Source organism: Myotis brandtii, unplaced genomic scaffold, assembly GCF_000412655.1.
Source record: "Myotis brandtii unplaced genomic scaffold, ASM41265v1 scaffold924, whole genome shotgun sequence".
NCBI lineage: Eukaryota > Metazoa > Chordata > Mammalia > Chiroptera > Vespertilionidae > Myotis > Myotis brandtii.
Genome location: NW_005371808.1, coordinates 222,503 through 247,002, shown reverse-complemented (window position 1 = coordinate 247,002; position 24,500 = coordinate 222,503). Strand labels below are relative to the sequence as shown.

Sequence of the window (24,500 nt, the reverse complement as noted above, 5' to 3'; positions counted from 1 at the left end):
CTTAACCCTTCCCTCCCCGTTGTATGAAACCTTTAAACTAGGTATCCCCAAACCCCAGGATGAATGAAATGAGTGAGTGAGCCCTGCTGGGTGTGGGTCTGCCAACATCAGGGAATAGGATTCCCTGACGTGATGGGAGAGGCAAGATGAGGGCCCTCTCTGACCTCCTGAGAGTCCAGTTTGGGACTACACCCATCCTCTTCCCTAGAGGCACAGAGTAGGAATCTGCAAGTGTGTGTCAGGAAACACTGAGAGGGTGCAGTGAGGAAGAAATGCCTCCAGGTAGAAGGAGCCAGAGAAATGCTTGGCTGTTGGGTTGAGGGCTCCTGACAGTTGAACAAAGAAGTTATGGTGGCAGAGGGACCACTGTCCCCGCCCACCGGGCTGCCATGTCTGACCACTCTGTGCTCTCTGCTCCCCTACTCAGATCACGATGAGGACCTAGGGCACCTGCCTGTTGACTGTCCCCCTGGCCTGCAGTGACCATGGCCCCCCGCAAGAGGAGTCGCCATGGCCTGGGCTTCCTGTGCTGCTTTGGGGGCAGCGACCTCCCCGAGATCAACCTCCGGGACAATAACCCTCTGCAGTACCTGGAGTTCTCCGGTCCCATCCCAAACACGGAGGAGCTCAACGTCCGCTTCGCAGAGCTGGTGGTGAGTGAGGGGCTGGGAAGGTGATGGCAACAAGGAGGGGAGTGGCTGGAGCAGGCAGAGCAAGACAGAGGGCAGGGGCCCGTGTGCTGGGATCGTAACCTCTGAAGCTCTGAGTGGCGCTGAGGTGGGCCCCCAGGACACCCGAGCTGTATGGGAGCAGCAGACCACTCACCAGGCAATGCATCCCCAGAAGAGCGGACCTACCTCATTTCTGCTTGGGCTTCTAGACTTAACGGACAGCAGTTGGGCCACCGTGGAAAGAGCAGGTCCAGGTTTTTGTGAAATGAGGCAGTGAGAGCTCAGAGAGCATCCGAACCTGACCTTCTCTCTGATCTTGGATTTCCCTGATCCTTTTACCCCAGGCGCAGGAAGAAGAGGCAGGGTGGGATTCTGTAGGCAGACACTGGGCACCCCAGAACAGTGATGACTGGCTAGCAATATGGAGATGGGGATGCCTGCATGGCACCTGGAGCTGCCTGGGGCCGGGGATGACTGTATCCCACGCCCAGCCTTAGGGAGGCAGCAGCCCTGCCGTTCACACTGGCATCAGCCCTTCTCTCTGATGCCCACCTGGACCAGAGCAATAGCCGTGTGCCTTTGTGGGAACCGCTGTGTGTGAGAAACTTCTCCTCTACCACAAAGGGGCAGAGCAGGAAAGAAGCATGATTCCGCTCATGGGAGGTGTGCTGGTGAGATAGCCTGCAGGCCCAGGCAAGCCCAGACCAGGGATGTAGGACCTGTACCCAGAATTCAGACCTGAGCCCTGCCGTAGGGCAGAGTGACAGGCACAAGCCCATCTACTGGAGCCTGTCTACCTACCGTGAGCTCCAGATCACTCATGCTCCTGGTTGACCAATATAGAGATGATGCTGTGTGATTCGGAATGAGATATCACACTTGCATTCGATAATAGACGTATCTGATTAAGGCCATCTAGCCCTTAAAATAACAGGACGCTAACCGATGAGAACATGAAGGTTATGTGAAAACGTTGCCCGCCCTCCTCATCATATCCGGTTTAGGAATACTCGTTGCTGCCTTAATTTATGCCCTTCTCTCAGGATAGGGTGAGGTTGGGAGAGAGCAAGCGTTTCCTAGTGTGGACTAACATGTGGAGCCCGATGCGTTAGTCAGCGCCGCTAAGATCTGTTTTCACTCAGAATGTTGCTGCCACCACGTGTGGGTTCCCACACCAAGCAATTCCAGTTCTCTGCGGACAACAGCGGGTGTCCCACAGTTTAACTCGTTTCTGACACTAGCTACCCAGAATTAGCACAGACCCCATGGGTTGAGGGCTCAGCCCACACGACTGCTCCCCATTTCATACACCAATCACAGCTAGTGAGTTCCCAGGTTACCCACACTGCTGTTCGACTTGGCTACAAATTGGGGGTTTCCACCACCCCCACTTCAGGTTCAGTAATTTGTTGAATGGCCCACAGAACTCAGGGAAACACTTTTCTTACTAATGCCAGTTTATAAGGGATGTTATGAAGAATACCAATGATGAAGGGGTGCATAGAGTAAGGCCCAGCAGGGTAAGGACAGTGAGGCTCCTGTCCCTAGCACAGGAGCCTCTGTCCCTGTGGACTTTGGGGTGCAGCACCCTCCCAGCGTCTGAATGGGTTCAACACCCTGGAGGCTCCGAGTCCTGCCATTTAGGGACTTTTATGGCAATTTCATCATGTCATGATCAGGTTTTAGCTCAATCTCCCACCTGTCTCCTCCCTCTGGAGTTTGTTAGGCGAGGCTGAAAGTGCTAGGCTTCTAGTCAGGGCTTGATCTTTCTGGTGCCCAGCCCCCATCCGGAGGCAATCTAGGTCCCACCACTAGTGGAGTTGCTTCATTCTTACGTCAATCGAGGAAAAGAAGCTCTTATCACCCAGGAAATTCCATGGGATTTAGGAGCTCTGTGCTAGGAACTGGGAACAAAGATCAAAAGTGTATCCCTTGCGCTGTCACAGGCAGGGACGTTTTCTTGGTCAGAAGGCATGAGTTTTGATAGGAGGACATGACGAGAGAAATTCCTGCCTCTGGCCCTTTGATTCAGCAAGTATTCACAGAGTACCTTTTGTGAGCCGGGCTTCTAACAAGGCGAGCTGGCAAAGCAAGAATGAGTCCGAGAAGTCTTGTCTGTGAGGAGACTAGTGTCGGTTATTGAAAAATAAATGAAAAAAGTGTTTATTGGGAGACTGCTGTGTGCTGGGCCCAGAGGGACAGGGGTTTAATGATGAGCCAACAGGCACAGTCGTCGCTGACAGTAGGGCAGACTGAACTTGAACAGTCTGACCGGTGTGATAAGTATTAGGGAATGTTCAGTGGGCCCATGGAGTGTCTAGCAGGGAGCTTTATTCTAGAATGGGGGTCAGGAAGGTCCCCCTGAAGCAGTGACATTGCCACTGAGATCTGAACACAGAGTGATGGTTAGATAAGTGAATGGGGGTGCAGAACCATCACAGAGGGGCCCCCACTGAAAAGAGCAGGTCCTTTTGGGGGACACCACGGCGATGAGAATAACAGTCTTTGGATTTATTTCTACAGAGAGCCCCCGAGGCTTTAAGCAGGGCTTCCAGGTGACCTGATCTGCTGTTCTAAACGACCATTCAGGGTCCCCTGTTGAAGAAGGGCGCTGGGTGGGCCATTCGAAGGCTCTTGGTGCAGTCCATGCTGGGAGAGTGGTGGCTGGGACCTGTGTTAGCAGTGAGGGTGGAGGGAAGTGGAGAGATTCAAGAGCTATTCAGGAGAAACTGCAATAGGACTCGTTGGGTGAGTGAGTAGGAATCAAGGAACACCCATGATTCTGACATGAGGAACTGGGTGGGTGTTGGACCCTGTACCGGACAGGATATGCCCGCGGAGACTCGAGTTTTGGGGGTTGGGATGATGAACTCAGTTTACATGCTCGTTGCATCAGGGCAGAGGGTTTCAGTAAGGAGTGATTGGGTCACAGAGTCAGGGCTATCTGTCCTGAGCCAAGTCACCAAGAAATAGCCATTGATTTAGTGACAGGGGCCACTGGCGAGAAAAGACAAATAACCACAATGCAATGCTGAATATGACCATTCTGGAGTTCAGGAAGGAAGAGGCATTCTTACCTGAGAAGAGGCTGACCTTGAGCTTGAGAATGAGGCTGTCCGCGGGTGGGCGGGCAGGGAGGGCGGTCTGGGGGGAGCTGACTGTGTAAGCCAGGCAGAGAGAGGCAGGTGGTGCTGGGAATCGGAACATCTCTGACTCTGACCCGGGAGCAGGAGCACTGCAGGGACCTCGAGCGGGGCTCTGGGAACTCTGACTAAGGACACGCCTGGGATGTGTGGAGCGTGGTTCTAGGAAGAACCTTTGTTTATTAGATCTGCAGGAGTCTGTTTCCAAAGCCAGGTGAACTGATGGGCAGTGTTTCAAATCACCTTCGTGTGCTGTCCAAGGTGGCAGGCTTGGTCACACAGGCTGCTGGCCACTTGGCATGTGGTGGTCTGAACTGGGATGAGTTGTTAGGGTCAAATACACACCAGATTTCATGCCAGAGACCTCACTGATGATTTCTTTACCTTGATGGCATGTGGATATGATCATATTTTAGATATTTGGGGGTAAATAAAATGTGTTATTAAAATTAACTTCACCTATTTCTTAATGTTTTAATGTGCCTAGAAAATTTTAAAAATACATGTGGCTCACATGATATTCCTATTGGGCAGTCTTGAGCCAGGTGAAGGAAAATCTTAAATGTTCTCTCGTGAATAAAAGCATAGGGAATCCCCCTGGTTTGGCTGAGTGGTTGAGTATGGACCCATGAACCAAGAAGTTACTGGTTAGATCCCTCACTGACTCACATGCCCAGATTGTGAGCTCATTCCCCAGTAGGGGGCGTGCAGGAGGCAGCCAATCAATGTTTCTCTTTCATTGATGTTTCTTTTCTTTTTTTATAATATATTTTTATTGATTTCAGAGAAGCAGGAAGAGGGAGAGAGAGATAGAAACATCAATGATGAGAAAGAATCATTGGTTGGCTGGCCTCCTGCACACCCCCTACTGGGGATCGAGCCCGCAACCAGGCATGTGCCCCTGACCTGAATTGAACCCGGACCCTTCAGTCCTAGGGCCGACGCTCTATCCACTGAGCCAAACCGACTAGGGCTCTCATTGACGTTTCTATCTCTCTATCTCTCTCCCTTCCTCTCTCCAAAATCAATAAAAACATAAAATAACTAACTAAATAAAAGTATAGGGACAAGAGTATGGATATTGATATTTCAGACCCTTATGCAATTTAGAAGCTACTCTCACTGTTTATCATTGTTAAAAATGAAAAGGTTAGTAATGCTGAGCTTTGTTATCTTAATGCGAGTTTTGCTTTTGATTTAAAACCTCTGGGTGCTGAGTTGAGAAGCGTGCTGTGTTCCCCCGGCCCATTAGCTATGTCTTAGGTCAGCGGTTCTCAACCTGTGGGTCTCGACCCCTTTGGCGGTCGAATGACCCTTTCACAGGGGTCGCCTAAGACCATCCTGCATATCAGATATTTACATTACGATTCATAACAGTAGCAACATTACAGTTATGAAGTAGCAACGAAAATAATTTTATGGTTAGGTCACAACATGAGGAACTGTATTTAAAGGGCCAGAAGGTTGAGAACCACTGTTTAGGTGAAGCTGAGCATCGCTCTTGAGTCACATATGAAAACCTTCAAGAAGGGAGTGTTTTGGCTGCTGTCCACACAGACACACCTATAAAGTCACCCCAAACTACCCAGAGAGCTACCCTGAGTTTGATGATGTCGGAAACGCCTCGGTTCCCCTCAGGAAGCATGGCCTGGCCTGCCGGAACCCCAGCCTTTTCTGGGGGTCATGTGGGTACAGGGGCCGCCTCTGGCAGGGACATCTCCAGGAAGCAGGGCACCGCCTCCCTTGGCACGGTGTGCCCTTCCTGCCAGGAGAGCGGCTCCGCCTTCACCTCCCCAGCTCCCCAGCCTGTGCTGGGGCCCATGTGGAGGTCAGAGGAGCCAGGAATTTCTGCAGGAGAGACTGACAGGTCAGGGAGACTTGCAGGATGGACCTGTAGAAATGCTCCTTTCCTTGTCTGGCCTTGACTTATGTGTTGACAAGTTTAAGAAGGACAAGGGAAGGAAGACAAGAAACCTGGTAAGAGGATTAAGGACTGCAAAGCATTGCAGGGATGTGCAGGGCTGGATGAGGAGGTGGGTCTGCAGGGGCAGCGGGGTGAGGAGTGGGGAGACGGGTGCAGGGTGAGTGTGGATGGAAGCAGCACAGGCTTGGGCTGACTCCAGGACACGGGCTGTGTTTCCAGGAGGAAGAATTGCCCTGTCATCCCTCTGATCCTCTGGGAGGAGGCAGGAGGCCGAGGGATAGGTTGGGGGCCTTGTTATCTCCTGAAGGGCTGAGTATTCATCTCTGGATGCAGACGCCTCTTCTCGCTGTCTTTGCAGGATGAATTGGATCTCACCGACAAGAACCGGGAGGCGGTGTTTGCTCTGCCCCCTGAGAAGAAATGGCAGATCTACTGCAGCAAGAAGAAGGTGCCCCCTCTCACCCTCCCGCCGCAGCTCAGGGTCCACAGCTCCGGGTGTATTTGTTATACACAGCTCCGGGCTAGGTGTTGGAGGGACGACAGTGAATAAATCAGGACAAAAAAAAAAAAAAATCCCTGCTCTCACGGAGCGCACACTCAGGAAATAGGTTCTGTTTTTCCAAAGCCCTTTAAGCAGGTGCCTGCTGGGACCCAGGAAGGGGGCTGGTTAGGGAGGCACACAGACCACAGGTCTAGACTCCCTTCCATGCCTGACCGCACCTGGAGGGAGGCCACCCTGGGCCGTAGGTGGGACGGCTGTGTTGTGAGGACCAGTTTGGGGGGGAGGGGCATCTTCAGCACCCGCCCTGCCCTGTCTCAGGCTCAGCCTCACAGGCCAGCATGCCTGTCAGGGTCACACAAAAAGGTCACACATGGGTCCCGTTCTCCCCCCCCCCCACTCTCGCCTCTAGTTCATTTGACCCTGGTCCTCCCTAGAAAGGGGTGTGCGGCTCCAGTCAGGGCTTAATTCCCCTCCCCCCCCCCCCCCCCTCTCGCCTCTAGTTCATTTGACCCTGGTCCTCCCTAGAAAGGGGTGTGCGGCTCCAGTCAGGGCTTAATTGGATTTTATCTCCTCCTTCCACGTTTCTTCTCTCTTCCCCTTCCTTTCTCCATCTCTGTGTCTCTTTCGCTCATCTCTTTCTCTCTGTGTGTCTCTTGCCCCCTGTGTGAGCCCATCTGTTTCTTTCAGTCTGGTTTCCTTTTCTTGACCCCTTTCCTCTCTCCCTCCCCTCTCCGATTTCTCAGACTTGCAGCTTCTCCCTTTGACTTCGGTGTGCAGGTGTTTGGGGGTTAGAACCTGGCAGAGCCCCGCACCAAGAGGCTGCCTGTGAAATGGGGGCGGGGGGCCTAGCGTCACTCACCCTTTAGAGTTGGAAGGCACTGAGCAACAGTCCAGTCCAGTCCAGTCCTTTATTCTGCACATGAGGCGAGAAAAGCCTCGCGAGGCAGTGGCTCAGCCAGACCCACCGCTGCTATGGCTGCGCCCTGGCTAGAGCCCCGCCTGCTGGGTCTGCGGACCTGTGGTGAGCTGCGTGGGCTGCACACACTGCAAGTCACTGTCTGCTGCACTCAATGCACATGCATTAAGCACCTGCAGAATACCACGTTCTGTGTCTATGAATCTCACTCTCAGAAAAGCACGTCTTAAAAAAAAAACACAAGTCGTGGGAGGAAGGGAGGGAGGGATGAGAAAATTAATTTCGGGAGTAATTAATCCTGTCCCATGATTCCCCACTTTCCAAATTGAGTTACCGTGGAGTTCCTTTAAGTCGATCTCTTATACAGCTAAAATATTTTAAACAAGTTATTAAAAAAGTAAGGAGTTCTCTCTCTCTCTTCCAAATGAAATCGTGTGCAATTTCCCCACCCATGGTCACACCCCATGCTTTCCACACCGGGCTTCCTGTCTGCAGCGCCTTCTCCACTGTCTTCGCTTCAGTCATCCTCAGTAACTCAGCCAGTCCCCAGCCCCACCGCCTCACCCCTCATGAGCCTGGGCTGTTCGATGTCCCCCAAGGTTTCGGTGGCCCCCTAGGGACAGTTCTTCCAGAGAGCGTTTGTCACCGCGCCTCTGACACTATGAAGACACAGATTATGACTTTTTGCTCAGTACTTTCAAGACTCAGTGCAGTGGTTGGCATGTAGTAAGTGCTCATTAAATGCATATGAAGTGGATAAAGGATGAGCCAGCAAATAAGGCAGGGAAACATGTGTTTTATGATGGATTTGCTGTGGGTTTTGTGATCCCTTCTGCAAGGTAGAAGATAGAATTTGGGGGCCTCAGGCATGGGGATTTAATACAGATAAGTCACATGAAGTCACAAAGACCAAGTCACGACAGCTTTCCCACTTGTCTAAAATTTGCATTTTATGAAACTAAATCCTGGAGCCCGAGTGGACAGAGCTGAGAGGTTCAGGGTAAAGTCCAAGCCAGCTGGCAGAGAGGCTCTGGAGGAGGTAAATTTCATGCTGATTTGGAAGCAGAGATTTGGCAAAGAGAAGCCGGTAGGAGCAGCCAAATGGGACGGGGACAGGGACAGGAGGGAGCAGGGGCTGGGTAATGCCCAGAAGCAGACCCACTGGCAGAGGGGAGGCCTGGGTTTTCAGTCAGCACAGATGTTTATCCAGCTCCCATCTTTCTTGTCCACTGGGGGAGGATTGGGGCTTTTTCTTGGTACCTGACAGCTGGGCCAAAGGCCCTCTGCTCCGGGCCCTGCCTCTCAGCTCCACAGACCCCTCCTGAGTCTTCCCCAAACCAGGGTCTTTTCCTCTTTTTGTAAAGTCATTATTTATTGAGCACCTACTATGTGTTAGGAACTGCATCAAATGCTTTTATATCAATGCTTCTCAAACTATCTGGGAGAGAGAGACCAAGTTTTTAAATTCCCAAACCATCACAGACCAAAATACTTTGGTAGAATACAATGAGGCTATTATCAGAAAAATAAAATTTGAAACAAAACAAAAAGAGATATAGCATACCAGCACAAATTTTTATTAGCTTCAACAGACATAAAATTATATTTTGTGAAATAGGGTCAGAAGAAATATAAAAAGGAAAAATGACTTTATTTTTAATTGCACATATTGTTCATTGAACGTGTATATACCTGCCTGGTTTCTGCCCATGTCACTGGCTGGTAGTGAGATTCGGGGTTTATTAGCCACATTTTGCTGAGGCAGAAAGGGAAGCTGGGAGACTGAGTGATTCCCTTGCCGCCTCTCTCTAGGTGGGGCTGGGGAATGAGTGCCCGGGGACTGAAGTTGAGGACCGCGGGCCACGGCCTGCCTTGCTGGTTGGTCCTTACAAGTCTTCTTGTTCCAGGAGCAGGAGGACCCCAACAAGATGGCGACCAGCTGGCCTGACTATTACATTGACCGCATCAACTCCATGGCTGCGGTGAGTGGCGCTCCTCTCCTACCCTGGTCCCACCTGAGAGGCTATGGGGGCAAGTGAGCCTCCATCATCTCCCCCCTGCACCTCACACCCCGCCCACTGGGATCAGAGCCCAAGATGCTGTCATCATCTCTCCCTTCTCCATGTGACTTCAGAGTGTCCCTACCATTTAACCACTTATTTGCCACGGAAGCTTGGGAGGAAGGCTGGGCCAATAATTCTCCCCATTTTACAGATGAGGAATGTGAAGTCCAGGCCAGAACCTGTGTCTTCTCATAGTCTGACAGTCTGTCTTAGTCAACCATTCCCTGGTCTCACCCTTCCTGAGGCCAGGGTGGCCCCTCACACCGGGGGTGGGGGCGCAGGGGCTGGGAGACGGAGCCCAGCATGACCTCGCGCTCTGTACCTGCCTCAGATGCAGAGTCTGTACAAATTCGATGAGGAGGAGATAGAGATGAGGAACCAAGTGGTGGAAGCCCTGAAGACGGCTCTCCGGACGCAGCCCATGAGGTGTGTTCCTCCTTCCCTCGCCTCCTTCCACTGCCCTTCGCCCAGTGCTCCCCTCAACTTCCTAAAGCGCCAATCACTTCCCATCCCGGTCCCCTTGGCCAGCTCCTCCCCCCAGCGTCCCCTGGAGCTGACCTCATTCCAGCTCCCACACTCCCTTTCTCTGAGGAGCTGAAGATGGACAAGCTGGGGAGGAGGGGGGATGAACACAGGAAGATGGAATACATCTTGGGTCTTTGTAAGAGCTATCCAAGGAGATATGGAGGACAAGTACTTGCTTTTCTTGGGAGAATAGAGCAGGAAGGAAAGGAGCCATACGTTCAAGGCTTATAAGAAAGAGCTCTGAGGATGAGGTCTCCGGAGTGTGGGTGAGAAATACTCCAGCCACTAGGGGGAGCTGTGGTGTCCATGGATGAGATGTCACCACCAGAGTGGGAGCAATAAAAAAGGCCTGGCAAAGGGGATGGGTGCCTCAAAGGCTGGAGAAGAACCCCCACTCCCCAGGCCACATAGTACAAGGGTCCAAAGAGGGGGCAAGAGCCACGGGTTCTTCTTGTGCCTGGGAACGGGCTCACACCAGTTTGTGAGAGCCAAGTGTTCAATTTTTAGCATTTTTGCAAACTATGTTATACACAGTTATGACTAAAATGTAACTTAATATAAATTTATGATTAATTTGCGTCAAAAACAAAGGTAATAAATACTCGAAATTTATCACTCCCTAATTACCTAATGATTTTACAGACCCCATTTTACTATAATGTATAATCTTCACTATCACTTATGCTCGAGTTTGCGCCTGTTGTATATGCCTGATGGAAACACTATAAATGGCACATCTCTTCCCAACTCCACGTTCAAGGAGGTCACATTGGTGGCTTGAAATCGGCTATGCTGGGAGCATTTATACCATGGAAACTGGCAAACACTACAATCAGGCCTTTTTAAATTTCTCCAGAGAGCCAGTCTTTTAACATTTACTAGTACTGGTCTGTGAGTGTGTGTGTGTGTGTGTGTGTGTGTTGTCTGGACTGAGCTCTCACCCCAGGAGCCTGGAAACAGAGCCTCAAGGAGAATGGAACATCCTATTTTCCACTTGTCTCTCAGATTGCGGGGCGAGGAGGGGGGTCTGGAATGGGAAGGAGGTGCCGGAAGGATGAGGGTCAGGAAGCAACGGGGTTAAGGGGACGTTTCCAGGTCTGTGTCCCATTCAGTTTATTTTCTTTCCCCGGGTATACCTCTGACGGCAAAAGTTACACAAGGTCATGGTGGCAATTTTGTGGAATAGAAAAACCTGTAATAGTGTAAATAACACTATTTTAACAACTTAATTTGAGAGTAAATTTTATTTTTCTAGGCCTATTTGTGTAATGTAGAAATACACACAAATATACTTTGGGATCAAATGTATTCATTACTTTTTTAAATAGTCAAATAAAATAAAATTAGATGGGAATAAAAACAAAAGCAAGCCAATTAAAGTGAAATACAGTTACCAAATATTAAAATTTTGCGAGATAGCAATAAATGTGCCTTAAATAGCAAGAACTAGCAACTGCAATCATTTGGAAGTGCTGATGAGTGAAAGTGATATTTTGAGATGCCTACAATGATTGTAACTTGATATGAAGATCACTCTGATTTCTTTGGGGACAAAGTCACAGATTCTGCTAATACCACTGACATGTATTGCCTTCATTTATCATGGAAGGAATTGCTAAATTTCAGTTGAAGGTTGCCAAAAATAAAAGTACAGGTATACCTCGGAGATATTGTGGGTTTGGTTCCAGACCACGGCAATAAACTGACTATCACAATAAAGTGAGTCACATGAATATTTTGGTTTCCCAGGGCACATAAAAGTTGTGTTTACAATACTGTAGTCTATTAAGTGTGCATTAGCATTGTGTCTAAAAAACAATGTATGCACCTTAAAAAATACTATATTGCTAAAAAATGCTAACCATCATCTGGGCCTTCAGCAAGACATAATCTCTTTGCACTATCTGTGAAGCACAGTAAAGCATAGTGCAATAAAACAAGGTATGCCTGTATAATTTTATTTTTCCACCCAAGTCCCTGGACCCCTGAATGCTAGCCATAGATCGACAGAGTCCAGGTTAAGAACCACTGAACTAAATGGTTTTTACTGTTTTCTTAAGGATCCCTAGCAGAGTACCTTCTGGAGCCTTGGCCCTTTGACTTTTGACTCTGATGCACCTCACCCACTCACCCACCCATGGTTGAGAAATCCTTCTTATTGTCTGACTGCAATTCTCTTAATTCCCATCCTCCCTGGAGATAAGTCTTCAGGTTTAATAGCCCTAATAGTTACTGTAATAATTAGCATGATCATCGCCTTCCCTTGCACAGCACCATAGATTGCAACTGGCAGTCAATGACATGCAAACGAACAGTATTTAAAATGCAAACAAGCCAAAACCGGTTTGGCTCAGTGGATAGAGCGGCGCGCCGCCTGCGGACTGAAGGGTCCCAGGTTCGATTCCGGTCAAGGACGTGTACCTTGGTTGCGGGCACATCCCCAGTGGGAGATGTGCAGGAGGCAGCTGATCGATGTTTCTAACTCTCTATCTCTCTCCCTTCCTCTCTGTAAAATATCAGTAAAATATATTTAAAAATAAAATGCAAACAAGATGTGAGTCCCCCGTGAGCATGCTAGGATGTCAGTGTTTTAGATACACTGTGTAGATGAGCCAGTGGTCACTATAGGTGGGACACAATGGAGCAGGGGTCATGGGATGCCTCTTTGCAAATAGCTGTACAGAGTAATACGCAAGTGCAGGATGCCCATTCCATTCCACTAACGGCTCTGGCCTGGACAGGTTCGTGACCCGCTTCATTGAGCTGGATGGCTTGACCTGTCTGCTGAACTTCCTCCGGAGCATGGACCACGCCACCTGCGAGAGCCGCATCCACACCTCCCTCATCGGCTGCATCAAGGCTCTGATGAACAACTCTCAGGGGCGGGCTCACGTGCTGGCGCAGCCCGAGGCCATCAGCACCATCGCGCAGAGCCTGCGCACGGAGAACAGCAAGACCAAGGTGGCCGTGCTGGAGATCCTGGGCGCCGTGTGCCTGGTGCCCGGCGGCCACAAGAAGGTTCTGCAGGCCATGCTGCACTACCAGGTGTACGCAGCTGAGCGCACGCGCTTCCAGGTGAGGGCCCATGGCCGGCTTGCAGAGGGACCTGAGGGACCTGAAGAGATAGGGCTTTGGCTAGGAAATGGACTTCTTGCTAGAACATGGGTTCCCTGAGGCTGGGATAATGGTTTGTTTCATTCTCGTGGCTCTGTCTCTCTGAGCCCGGCACCTGGCTCATTAGAGGGACTCGGGGAAGAATTGTCTAATTCATGCAATTGTTGGGCTTAAGATTTTAGGCCCTGTGCCTGGCCAGTGCCTACAACGGGGACCCTGGGAATAGTCCTGTGAGCTCAGGCCAGGCTCTTCTCTTTTCTTCTCCCTGGCCTGCCCCAGACACATGCCAGTGAGGTAGACAATAAGTATAACGTGTCTTGGAATAGAGTAAGTCTCCATACACGTGAACTGTCCTTACAGTCTGTGGCTTATCCACCAGGATAGGCTATTTGTTTATTCTATCATCCAACATTGTTAAGCTCCGACTCTGTGTGAAAAGTGGCCCCTGGCCCTTTGCAGAAGATAAGAAAGAGACAAAGGCAGTGGCCGTGCTGTGGAGGAGCTGGAAGGTGCCAGAGCAGAATTTCAGCACGGCCCAGCAAAATCACCCAACCCTGAGGCCGGGTGGAGAGGAAGTAAGGCAGGGCTGGGACCGAGGCGTGGAGAGGCAAAGGATGCTTCTCGAAGCTGTGGCGAAGGCCCCGGATAAGTTGGACAGTTGGGTAGAGAGAATGGACGGGGCATTCTGGCGGTTGGGATGGCAGGAGAAAAGGCACAGAGGCTGGACCTCTAGGATCCTGAGTTCTCCCCTCCTCTCCCGTGCTGTCTTCCCATCCAGACCCTGCTGAATGAACTGGACCGAAGCCTGGGCCGGTACCGGGATGAAGTGAACCTGAAGACAGCCATCATGTCCTTTATCAACGCCGTTCTCAATGCTGGCGCCGGGGAGGTGAGGCGTCTTTCCTCGCCCTGGCTGTGCCCCGACTTCCTGGACCTGGGCTCGCGTGTGTGCCTCCTGGGAAGTAGCAGAGGGGAGGGCCAAGGCATCTGGCTGGGTGGCTGCCACTGCCATCGTTGTCTTTAGCTCTTCCTGCTGCCTTCTCTTGGGCTGAGAAGGAATAGCTTGTCATTAACCTTGCTGTCAGGAGAGGCTCCTGGGAGTGTCCTGCACAGGTAGCATCGTGCATGATGTGTGTCATGGACAAACCCCATCTGGGCTGGCTGATGGTGGCTTAGGGCGGTGGGATGATTTATGGGAAGAGGAAAAGTGTTGGCCCTTCTTTTTAGAGTTTTCTAAAGATCTGCTGTGGACTGGTTTCTGGGTTGGCTAGTCATGCTCTTTTAGCGCCTTCTGTTAGGAGGTCTGATTTCTCATTTCTTTCCTTTGGGGTCAGAATGGGATTTTCAGACCATAAAAATAGCAATAATTAAAGAATAATTAGTCAGATGCCTCAGTCAAGGTCAGCTTATTGAAGGATAAAAGGGGCACTTCAATATTCTGTACTTTTCCCTTTTTTTCTGCCAGCATGTTTTTTGGTTGGTTTGTTTTTTCACCCAATTCTGATGACCTCAGTTAGGTGAGGTGGATTTGGGGAATAATCTGTCCCTAAGATGCTGACAACACCTTTGTCATTACTAGCTATTTATGGCTGACATCTGTTCTGATTAGTTGGTAACCATAACTCACCAGGTAATATTTACTAACACCCTTCCTGTAGGTCAAGCATGTCAAACTCGCAGTCCGCGGACCACATGCCTCGTTTATTTGGCCCGTGTTGAGCTTTGAGTTTCACATGCTTGCTATAGGTAATATCATGACCATTTTACAGATGAGGAAACTAAGGCTTTCCCAAAGTCACAAAACTAGTGAAAGTGACAGAGCAGGGATTTGAACCAAGATCTCTCTGATTCCAAAGCTTGTGTTTTGTATCCCTGTACAACACTGCCCTTTGATGCCAAAAGCTACGAGACTCAACGGAGATGAGGCAGGAGACCTACAGGGAGTGGATTAACGACATCAAAAGATGTCTCCTCCCACCCTTCCTTGGGACTCTGGGACTTGAAGCAGTTCCAGTTGAGTGGGCTGCAGAAGTGGAGGGATGATGACTGCAGTGGCTGTGAGGGTCCACTGGGGACTCTTGTGGAAACTGAGACTAGCCAAAGAGCCTGGTCCTTCCTTGCTGACCCCCTAGGACAATCTGGAGTTCCGCCTACATCTACGGTACGAGTTCCTGATGCTGGGGATACAGCCTGTGATTGACAAACTCCGGCAGCACGAGAACGCCATCCTGGACAAGTAAGGCCCACGCCACCCATCCCCATGGCAGACCTATGGGGACAGAGCCTTGGTGGGTAATGGTCACAACCTTCATGGAGGCTGCCCTTCCCACTGGAGACCACCTGCCACACCCAACATCCATGCAGAATCAGCTCTGTGTGTGGGGCGGGCTCTGGTTCCCCATCCCCTTGTCCCATGTCTCACCTATATCCCTACCCGTCCTCTTTGCTGACCTGCTGTCTCATCTCTGATGTTATAGACAGGTGGACCCTGTAGTCCTCAACCGTGGCAGTACTTCCCCGCTGGGGAGCATTTGGAAACATGTGGGAGTGTTGTTTGGTTTTTCAGACTGCCTGGTTGTTAGGGACCAGAAATGCTGAATGTCCTACAGTGTGCTCCTGCTCAACATAAATGGCCCACTCAGAAGACAAGCCATAAAGCCCTTTGTTGGTCAAGGGCACAGTTACATTCCCGAGTGTTACTAGCAGCCCCTCTGGTTCTGTCCCATGGGTACAGGCATTTTATTACACTGGACCTTAAGGGAAAGAGGGTGAATCCTTTTGAAGTGGAGAGGAGAGTGAAGGGGTGGAAAATGAGTAAGATTGACCTTGAGGGCTTACATGGGGACAACATGCGAACACTGGGAAGGTATATGTAGGACAGTAGTCCCTGACTGGGAGCGATTTTACCCCCACCCCAGGGACATTTGGCAATGCCTGGAGACATTTTTGGTTGTCACAACTGAAGGGGGGGGGGGTGCTACTGGCATCTCGTGGGTGGAAGTCAGATGCTGCTGAACCTCCTGCAACTGATATAACCTCCCATAACCAAGGGTAATCCAACCCCGATGTCAGTAGTGCTGACATCGAGAAAGCCCTGGGTTGGCCTCCCTGAGGGAGTCTATACAGGGGAGTGTTGCCTACAGACAGCTGCTTCCTTCTGGTTTGGCATTGGCCTCACCTGAATGAAGCTTTCAGGTTTAGCTGGTGGGGGCTTGAAGGGGCTGTAAGCCTTCAAGGACGTCCTGATGCTAATGTCTGCGCTCTCTATGCTCCCATCCTCTCTAGGCATTTAGACTTCTTCGAGATGGTCCGGAATGAGGATGACCTGGAGCTAGCCAGGAGGTTTGACATGGTGAGGCGCCTGCCAGGGGGAGGTGACTGTGGCCGTCCAGGTGGCCCCACAGCCTCTTCTACAGCTCCTGTGTTGGTGGGTCTAGCGTTGGTTGGGTTCCCTGGTGGGTCCCCCCATGGCCAGGTCCTGTTTCTGGATGCCCGGCAGTATGTTGGCTCTGGTGAGCCTCACCTGGCGGGTTTCACCTGGTAGAGTGTTTACCCCCTAGCGGGTCACAACCCCCAGAGGAAAGAGAGACATTCTTTCTTTCAGCTGAGTAGTCTCAAATGCTGCTCCTGGACGACTCTCCCCTGCCTTCTAGCGATCCTGAGTCGCCACCTCCCATCACTCACCAGATCATGCTTAGCAAACAAAATCATATTTTCATTTTAGCCCTAGTAACCCTGAAACACACAACTCTGCTGCTTAAATTTTGTACTATAAAACCCCATCCAAATAGAAACCTGCTTTGGGTGGTGCTTCAGTCACGAACCACCATCCTGTACATTCTCTCAAAGTTCCTGGATTTATAGACACACAAGCAGGTTAGAGAGGCCGGGCAGCTGGCCTGTTGTCACAACCGGAGAGCAGGCCGGGGGCTGAGCCCAGGCTGTGGACCCGTGTGCCACGTGCTTCTTCACTCACCTGTGTCCCTGCTTCCTTCCCTGGGTTTGAATCAGTAGTTCTCAACCAGGGGCGACATATCTTGAGACATTTTTAAGTTGTCACAACTAGTGCGAGGAGGATGCCACTGGCATCTGATAGACAGCCCCTGGGTTTGAATCAGTAGTTCTCAACCAGGGGCGACTTAGCAGCCCCCACCCCCAGCCCACGGGGACATTTATGTCTTAAGACACTTTTAAGTTGTCACAACTAATGCGAGGAGGATGCAGCTGGCATCTGATAGAGGCCAGGATGCTGCCAAACACCCTACAGTGAACAAGGCAGCCCCTACAACAAAAATGACCTGGTCCAAGATGCCAATAGGCCGAGGTTGAGAAACCCTGGTTATATAATTAGCTTATCTCCCTCTCGCCCCTGGGCCTGAGGCAGGGGAAGGTGGGTCCTCCTGGGGGATGGTGCAGTGGATGGAGGCAGGGTCTTCTCTCCCCTATTCTCTTCCTCACTGTCTCCCCCAACCAATCACTGCTGCCCCCAAACCCCCAGGTCCACATCGACACCAAGAGTGCTTCCCAGATGTTTGAGCTGATCCACCGGAAGCTGAAGCACACGGAGGCCTACCCCTGCCTGCTGTCTGTCTTGCACCACTGCCTGCAGATGCCCTGTGAGTAGCCAGCACCTGCCACTTCCTCAGCCAGCCCCGGGAGGTCAGGCCAGGACTCAGGCCCTGCTCTTCCCTCCCTCCTAAGGGCAGGACTTCCACTATCACCTTGGGCAGTTGCTGGACTTGGCCCCGAGCAGTGCCAATATCCCAGTCCAACAAACAGTACTTGATCACCATGAAATCAGACAGTTCTGACGGGATGAGCAGACTTCCTGGGGGGTTCCAAAAAGGTCTGTGTTTGGGGGATGGCACAGATGTGCAATAAGCAGGCTAATTTTTTGAAAATCAATTCCTCCAGCCAGTCCTTGCTGGAACCCACCCTAATACCCTTGCCCCTGCCTCTCTTTTCAAATGTCAGCATCTACGGGAGCAGATGCTAAGCTCTTAAGATCCAAGTGTGCACGGTGACTGCATAAATTACACATAATTATTGATAAGCCACTCCAGCATGCAACTTGAAATTGTACCATTTGGTATGTAAGCTCGTCACAAAATGGAATATTTGAAAAATTGTGGTCAACCTAGACAGACTCTCTTTGGTGGTAGTGAAGGTGGTGGTGGTGGTGAAGGTGACAAGGACAGTTTACTGTGTGCCAGCTCTGGGCCAGGTGCGGTGTGAGGCCTTTGGCACAGTGTCTCTGAACCTCAGAATGATGTACAGAGTGAGCATTACGATCTTGTTTTCAGTGGATGAACTTGAGGCTGAGCCAGTCTTTGCATAGGAAGGAACTTCTATTTCTTTGGGGTCAGGGCTCTAGATGACACGTGTTCTGCTTCTGTGAGCCAGTGTCCTGGCCCCACCCTGGTTTCCTGGGTGAAAGGTAAATGGAGCATGACACCACATGGCAATGCCTGTGTCAGTGGGGTGGTGGAAAAAAAAAAAAACAGACGCAGTGGCTGGGATTGGAAACCTCTCAGTTCTTCTCCAAAAGTCAGTGCAGAGGTCTTCATGGAAGACACGGGAAGGTCCTGGGAAACCTGACTTCTGTCCCAAGTCCCTGTGCTTGGTGTCCCATGAGCACATGTCTGGGTCTCTCTATCTACTTCAGAAGGGGCTTTACAGACACGACCTTCCATCTTGTAGGCATTAATGATTTGACTTCAAGGTCAGGATCACTCTGGTTGACCTTCCTTGGTGGTTAGCAGAGATGAAGTATAGGGGATCAAGAACCAATGAAGAGCGTCTATGCCAGCCAGACTATGATTAGAGGGGATGAGAGTGGGACCCTGTGAGATCGAACACAACACACAATGCCTTTGCCTTCAGAGTTCAGGGTCACCTTCACCAAAACAAACCTTCCTGGGTTCCATCACCACTTCTCCGATCCAGTCTGATTCCCTCTCTGTGCACACCTGCAATTAGTTTCCATTCATCTTTCTCTGTAGAACAATAGCATAGATATTGCCCTAAAACCTCTTCTTTTATAAAAATTTCCCTGCAGACTTCCTTATTCAGCATGTAATATTTTGGAGCAGATTTGCCTTCTGAAAGGCTTTTTTTTAAGGTAATTGAAAAAGCAATTTGCATTCCCAAGGCCTACCATGCTTGGGTGCCCACAGGGAAGAAAAGCAGACAGGAAGCATTGCAGAGAAATATGTCCAGAGGTTTGACACAGTCAAACTGGTCAGTCACAGGTAATCAAGAAATGGCTGGATTTGAGATTCTCCATCATCAGCAATTGCATTGCCTCCCGCCCCCTTGGGAGCTTGCCAAGGGGGTGGGGGGCATCTCACCAGCCTGGGCCCAGGCAGTGACTCTAGGGTGAGGCTCCAGGGGCTCCAGGGCTCAGTGTAGATGCGATACCTGTGTCCCTCAGACAAGCGGAATGGCGGCTACCTGCAACAGTGGCAGCTCCTGGACCGCATCCTACAGCAGATTGTCCTCCAGGATGAGCGGGGCGTGGACCCTGACCTGGCTCCCTTGGAGAACTTCAACGTCAAGAACATCGTCAACATGTGAGCAGTGGCGAGCCCTCCCCTGTCTTCCTCCTCCTTCTCATCTCTCTCCTACCTGGGGGTCTCACTCCCCCTCTCACCCCAGACATCTCCACACCGGCCTGGAGCAGCATTGTCCAAAGGAACTCTGAGATCACAGAAGTGGTCCATATCCACCCTGTCCACACGTGGCTGCCGAGCACTGATATGTGGCTGGTGTGACTGAGGAACTGAATTTTACATTGCATTTCCTTTTAATCAAATAACCATATGACATATGGCTAGTGACACCATATTGGACAGCACAGCTGGGGGTTACCTCTCACTGGTCCATTGAGTGGAGTGGATAGAGGAGGAGTTTAAACTCATCAACACAGAGGAGGAGTCAGCAGGCCATGCCTGTGGGCGAACTCCCCAACTTGTGTGTGTATGGTCCATGAGCTAAGAAGAGATTTTACACTTTAAAAGGGTTGTTAAAAACACAAGAATCTGCAGCAGAGACTGTACACAGTATGTAAACCTCTGTCCCTCTAGAGGTTTTCCAACCGCTGATGCAGGGCAAGACCATTTAGCCATGAGGTTATGGGACAAGGATGGCGCAGCCCGAGGTCTTCCTTTGTCTGACCCTGGGTACAGAGGAACAGAGAGCAAGTTCCAAGTCACATCAATCATATTCAGACCTTATGTTCTGAATATTGATTTTAAACTTAAACACTGAATTTTAATTTGAAACGTTTATGTATCTTTCAGCATAAATTTTTAATTTTAAACACTGAATTTTAATTTTAAAATTTTAACGTTAAGCTTTTACTTATTTTTCAGCGTAAGTCTGAGCCAGTTGCCCTTAAGGAGATTAAATAGGCTCTCACTGATTTGTTGTATTGCATTTCAACACCAAGCAGAAAATGACTCTTAAACAATTCAGCTACTGCCAACAAACTCTAGAGAGCTGTTGGGCCCCAGCTCAGCAGCGCTGTCCTGCTTAATGCTTCCTCACTCTCTGGACCTGCCCAGCCCCAAGTCAGACCCCAGTCCACCATGCCTCCTGCCCAGTGTCAAGGAACCTGGGTCAAAACTCTCTGAGAGGCTCAAAGAAGCCATTTCACAGATGGTAGTGAAGGAAGTGGCAGCACCGGGGATGATGGCGGTGGTTCTCCCCAAAGAAATCTCTGCACAAGTTACTTCCCCTCCACACTGTCCCCTGTTTATAGCCTTAGCTTGGTTGAGGAGGCCAAGAGTCATGGATCTCACTCTTCCACATTCTCAGGTTTACCAAAGACATGATTACTGGGGTCTCACCTTGGGGTTTCACCTCCCTTGTACCTCAATGTCTAAATGAAAGCTTACTTTTATCCCAGTTGCAAGAGTTTGATGCGAATGAGGACTTCTTATAATTTAGACACCCCCCCTCTTCACCCTCATTCTGTGTTGTTGGAATGGGTGGCCTCTCTCACTCTCACGCATTGGTCTTTAGAAGCCTGCACCATGGTAGTGCCAATATTTTGATCTCTGTCAATGCAAAAACCTGTTTTTACAAAGGGGTACAAATCATTACAGCTAAGGAAGGCCTGAGATTTGGGCCTAATTCTACCATTAAAATCTTGTCTCCAGTCTCATCTCAGGAGCTTCAACTGTTTCACAAAGGGGTTAGATTACAGGGCACCTGAGGGTCCTTGTAGCTTTCACAGTCCATGGAGAAACACACAGTGAGAACTGGGAAGGGATGGGGACCTGGAGGAACATCCGGAGAGTCAAAATCCTGCCCTCCTCGATGTGGCCAGATAGACTGGGGTCCAGGCACCAATGGGAGGTTGAGTGCCAACGTTCAACAGGACCCTCCCTCTGCTCCCCACCAGGCTCATCAATGAGAATGAAGTGAAGCAGTGGCGAGACCAGGCAGAGAAGTTCCGGAAAGGTGAGGAGCTCTGCCTACACCTGCTACACGCTCCACACACCCCTTCTGCTGGCCAGCCCAGGACCCACCTCCTCTGGAGGGGGACACACGCAGACTCACATTCTCTCTCTCCATTTCCTCTCCCGCCCCACATCATCCAGAACACACGGAACTGGTGAGCAAGCTGGAGAGAAAGGAGCGAGAGTGTGAGACAAAGACTCTGGAGAAGGAAGAGATGATGCGGACGCTGAACAAGATGAAGGACAAGCTGGCCCGAGAGTCCCAGGAGCTGCGCCAGGCTCGGGGACAAGTGGCTGAGCTGGTATCCCAACTCAGTGAGATCTCAGTACGTGGGCACTCTCCTCTCCTTCCACATAGATGAGCCTAGACCTTCAGGATATGGAGGGAAGAGCAGGTGTGGGGAGGGGCTAAGGATCCCGGGATGAGGGAGAAGAGAGGGGGGCCTCATCCCCGCATAGAGGGGGCTCCTGAAGCTGTAAGGGTGACACCTTTGTGTTACTTAGTAAAAGTAATGCTCCTTCTGGGTGGTGCTGTCCCAGGAAGCACACCTTGGAAGTAGAGTGCAGGTGGGCTTTTGGCTTCCCCGCCCTCAGCAGGTAGTGGCCTACACAACTCTTTGTGTCAACCCTGCTGTTGCATTGTGGCAACTGTGACTTTGCTCAGTGTCTGTGTGTGAGTGTTTGACGTTTGTGTCTATCTATCTGTGGTTGTGTGTGTGGTGGATGTTTGAGATACAGAGAGAAAATGGGAGCTCCGTGCAGGTGGGAGGTTAAGAGCAGGATTGGCAGATCTAGTGTAGATGGAGAATAAGAATAAGGAAAGGAATAATAGTGGGACACCTGAAAGGTATCATTGCTGAAGGCTTTGTTCTTCTGATTTTTCTGTCTCCTCACAGACAGGACCTGTATCTTCCCCACCTCCCCCTGGAGGCCCACTTACCTTGACTTCCTCGTTGACAACCAATGACCTGCCTCCACCTGCACCCCCTTTACCATTCACCTGCTGTCCCCCACCGCCACCACCCCTTCCACCTGGTGGGCCTCCCACTCCCCCTGGCGCCCCACCTTGCTTCGGCATTGGCCTGCCTGTCCCTCCAGACCCTTTCCCCAGCAGTGATGTCTCACTCAGGAAGAAGTGTGTCCCCCAACCTTCCCACCCACTGAAGTCCTTCAACTGGGTCAAGCTGAATGAGGTGAGTCACCAGGGGAATCCCGTGCATCCCTTCTCCTACAGCTGGGGGGCAGTCAGCCCCACTGTTTGGAGATCTATCCCCTGGGTTCTTTCTTTGGTGGGTGTAAGGGTAGACATAGAGGATGCAAAAGATGGGGTTGCTGATGCCAGGCAGCGCACTGTCCACCGGGAAGAACATTCTACCCTGGGAGGACATGGCTCGGCATGTGGTAATGCTTACATTGCCCAAGCCACCTACAAAAGGAATTTCTGTGTGCTGAGGAGTAATGGAGTAATATAGATACAAGAGCATGGGCCAAGCAGGGGTGCTTTCTAGACAAGACAAGGGCTGGACTGGAGCCATAAGGACAAGGTGAATCTGAGGAAAAGGGTAGAAGATCTGGGCAAAGATCTTGGACCAAGGACTGAGATGGTAAAGATCAAGGACTGAAATGAGGCCATGGCAGGGGCTATGACACCCTTGCAATGAAGAGTTTGGTGCCAAGATATAGCCATTTTGGCATCTTCCCAGGAGAATGGTGCTACTTTCTAGATGGCTCAGCAGTGAGAGGCCCTCACAAATATTACCCACTAATCACCCACTCCAGGCCCAAGTGTGGAGTTGACTTCTCTGTTGGACGTTCAAGATCATAGAGCATAGATGTCCTGGGTCACATTAGACCCCTAGAAAATGAAGGCCAGTTGCAGCTTGGGTCAAGCCCTGCACCTGGTTCTGTACTGTGTCCTATTAAGAGGATCAGTGACTTTGTCCATGAGATAAACACATGTAAGGCAATTGGATTCAGTTGGCCTGACTCACACTCACCCTTCAACAACAGCTATGATTGGAGCTGAGAGTAATGGGTGCCCTCTGACCTTTGGATCTAGAAAGTGTGTTTGAAGAAACACTTCTAGATTCTGAGGATGGACAGAGGGAGAGGTTCTACCCTCTAACAAGACCAGGTTTGGCGCTAACTGTGTGGCCTGTGAAACCACTCATGTTGTCCACACTCCATTTACTTGTCGGTAAGGTGATCTCTACGATTCCTTCCACCTCTGGTTCTGTGGTCCAGGTAGAAACACGACGCATGAATACAGCCCATTCGTAGTCTCCTGGGCCTCTGATAACACCTTCAACCTGAGTTATTAAAACTTGAGAGCCACCTCTTAGCAGCATGTTGAAGAAACACTGTTGAAGTCAGTGGCAGCTGCATTCCACAGTTGTGCCCTGTGCATGCTTCTCCATGGTTACGAGGCAAGGCAGGAAGGCAAGGGCATGGGAGCCGGCAGCCAGCTCTGCAGCCAGCTCTGCAGAACCAGAGCCCAGAGGCTGTGTGGGCATGTTCATTGTCCATAATCAGACATGATGTTTTTAAATTGTCGTAAAAAAAGATATAATCTGCATCTCCTATACTTACAACTTTTAATTTATGGTTTTAAAATGTCACGAAAAGTTGATTAGGTACCTTAGCAATTAAGGAATACAGACAAGGCAAAACATTTTCATCATATAGAGCTTTGTGCCTAGGATTTTCTCCGGGGTCCAGTACTAATAAAGCCTACCGAATTCCTCAGGGACCCGGCGCAGGCCAGTTTCATTCCTAGACTGGAAAGCACCGTTTTGGTGGAATAGGCATCGGGGAGCAGTCCTGGGAGCTGCAGACGTTTCTTAGCCGGGGTGGGTGGCGGGGAGTCAAATAATGTTTTGTGAACCTATTATCTTAGCCGCAAGCTTTGACTTGTATGACGAGGGGTCATTTCATCGTTTGGGCTTCAGGTTCTTGATCTGTAAGATGAGGGTAATTATGACATCCATAGCAAAGGTTGTTTTAATACATATAAAGTACGTGCCAAGTGACTAACACAGAGGAAGTCATAATATTAATAATAATAATAGATTGGTTATTGTTGGTGGCACTGCCATGTGTGCTTTGAGTATGTTATCTCACTTAATCTACACTTTAGCTCAGTAAGGAAGCACCATTGAGATTCGGTTTCCCCTGGCT

The 24,500-nt window shown here is 50.3% G+C and overlaps 1 protein-coding gene across 4 annotated transcripts in view; it reads left to right on the top strand.

Moving 5' to 3' along the window:
• Positions 1 to 24,500, top strand: part of DAAM2 (dishevelled associated activator of morphogenesis 2) — a 106,670-nt gene that overhangs the window by 60,910 nt on the left and 21,260 nt on the right. For all 4 annotated transcript variants that reach the window (XM_005885741.2, XM_005885740.2, XM_014532940.1 and 1 more), the window contains exons 2-14: positions 428 to 653; positions 6,097 to 6,186; positions 9,064 to 9,138; positions 9,551 to 9,645; positions 12,486 to 12,819; positions 13,637 to 13,747; positions 14,991 to 15,094; positions 16,144 to 16,210; positions 17,357 to 17,474; positions 19,292 to 19,430; positions 21,266 to 21,324; positions 21,465 to 21,649; positions 22,220 to 22,516. In XM_005885741.2, coding sequence (XP_005885803.1) covers positions 486 to 653; positions 6,097 to 6,186; positions 9,064 to 9,138; positions 9,551 to 9,645; positions 12,486 to 12,819; positions 13,637 to 13,747; positions 14,991 to 15,094; positions 16,144 to 16,210; positions 17,357 to 17,474; positions 19,292 to 19,430; positions 21,266 to 21,324; positions 21,465 to 21,649; positions 22,220 to 22,516 — 1,842 coding nt within the window. In that variant the 5' untranslated portion in view covers positions 428 to 485. The remainder of the gene's footprint in view (positions 1 to 427; positions 654 to 6,096; positions 6,187 to 9,063; positions 9,139 to 9,550; positions 9,646 to 12,485; positions 12,820 to 13,636; positions 13,748 to 14,990; positions 15,095 to 16,143; positions 16,211 to 17,356; positions 17,475 to 19,291; positions 19,431 to 21,265; positions 21,325 to 21,464; positions 21,650 to 22,219; positions 22,517 to 24,500) is intronic.